This window comes from Eimeria mitis, genomic scaffold, assembly GCF_000499745.2.
Source record: "Eimeria mitis Houghton genomic scaffold, Emh_scaff9111, whole genome shotgun sequence".
Taxonomy (NCBI): domain Eukaryota; phylum Apicomplexa; class Conoidasida; order Eucoccidiorida; family Eimeriidae; genus Eimeria; species Eimeria mitis.
The window spans coordinates 226-1,340 of record NW_013576963.1 but is presented as its reverse complement, the minus strand read 5'-3'; the positions used below and the strand labels follow the sequence as shown (position 1 = coordinate 1,340).

The 1,115-nt window shown below is 58.0% G+C and overlaps 1 protein-coding gene across 1 annotated transcript; it reads left to right on the top strand.

Annotated features, from left to right (window-relative positions):
• Positions 1–341: 341 nt before the first annotated feature.
• Positions 342–1,037, top strand: EMH_0096560 (uncharacterized protein; the record flags this gene model as incomplete). Its single annotated transcript, XM_013502520.1, has 1 exon — positions 342–1,037. The coding sequence occupies one exon, from the start codon at positions 342–344 to the stop codon at positions 1,035–1,037; it is 696 nt and encodes a 231-aa protein (XP_013357974.1).
• Between the last annotated feature and the right edge of the window lie 78 nt (positions 1,038–1,115).

The window sequence follows — 1,115 nt, the reverse complement described above, 5'->3', positions numbered from 1 at the left end:
AGCAGCAGCAGCAGCAGCAGCAGCAGCAGCAGCAGCAGCAGGAGGTTCACCGTGTCCGCAGCAGCAGCAAAGGATGCAGCAACGACTGCCACGGCTGCTGCTGCTGCAGCAGCAGCAGCAGCGAGCAGCACAGCCCCTCTAGATCTCTCGTTGAAAGCCCCAGCATGCAGCAGCAGCAGCAGCAGCAGCAGCAGCAGCGGCAAGGGAGGAGAGGGCGGTGCTGCTGCTGCTGCAGAAGCAAGTCATGCAGCTCTGCTGCTGCTGCTGCAGCAGCAGCAGCAGCAGCAACCTCACGAAAGGTACGCTCAGAAGCAGAGACAAACGCAAAGCTATCGAGGCTAATGAAGGAGGAGCAGCAGCTGCAGCAGCAGCAAATGCTGCTGCTGCAGCAGATGGAGCAGCAGCAGCAGCAGCAGCAACTGCTGCTCGATCAGCAGCAAAAGCTGCAGCTAGGAGCCTTCGGCAGCAGCAGGCCCAACACAGCCTACTATAGCGAGGGTTCTCCTCTGCATGCAGCAGCAGCAGCAGCAGCACCAGAAGCAGCAGCAGCAGCAGCAGCAGCAGCAGCAGCAGCAGCAGCAGCAGGGAGATTTCCAACACAAGAAGCATGCCTAACCCCAACAGACGATGGCCCCCCTTCTGCTGCTTCCTCTCAATCTGTGTATTCTAGCGAGCTGCAGCAGCAGGAATATCTGCTGCTGCAGCAGCAGCAGCAGCAGCAGCAGCAGCAGCAGCACGAGGAAGACTACTTGCTGCAGCAAGAACAAGATGAATACCTGCTGCTGCAGCAGCAGCAGCAGCAGCAGCAGCAGCAGCAGCAACGCCTTTTGCTGCCTAGCAGACATCACAAACAAAAAACAATTCCTCCTTCAACTCGAAGCAGAAAATACAAACAGCAGCAGCAGCAGCAGCAGCAAAGGCAGCAGCAGCAGCAGCAGCAGCTGCAGCAGCAGCGGGGGATGCTTCACCCATATGATTACCCCAGCAGCAGAGTTCATGTCGTCAGCCGCTCATCCTCCTCTGTATCCAGTCACTAGCTAGCTAGCTAGCTAGCTAGCTAGCTAGCTGCCTAGCTAGCTAGCTACAGCTACCCAGCCAGCTAGCGAGCCAGCTAG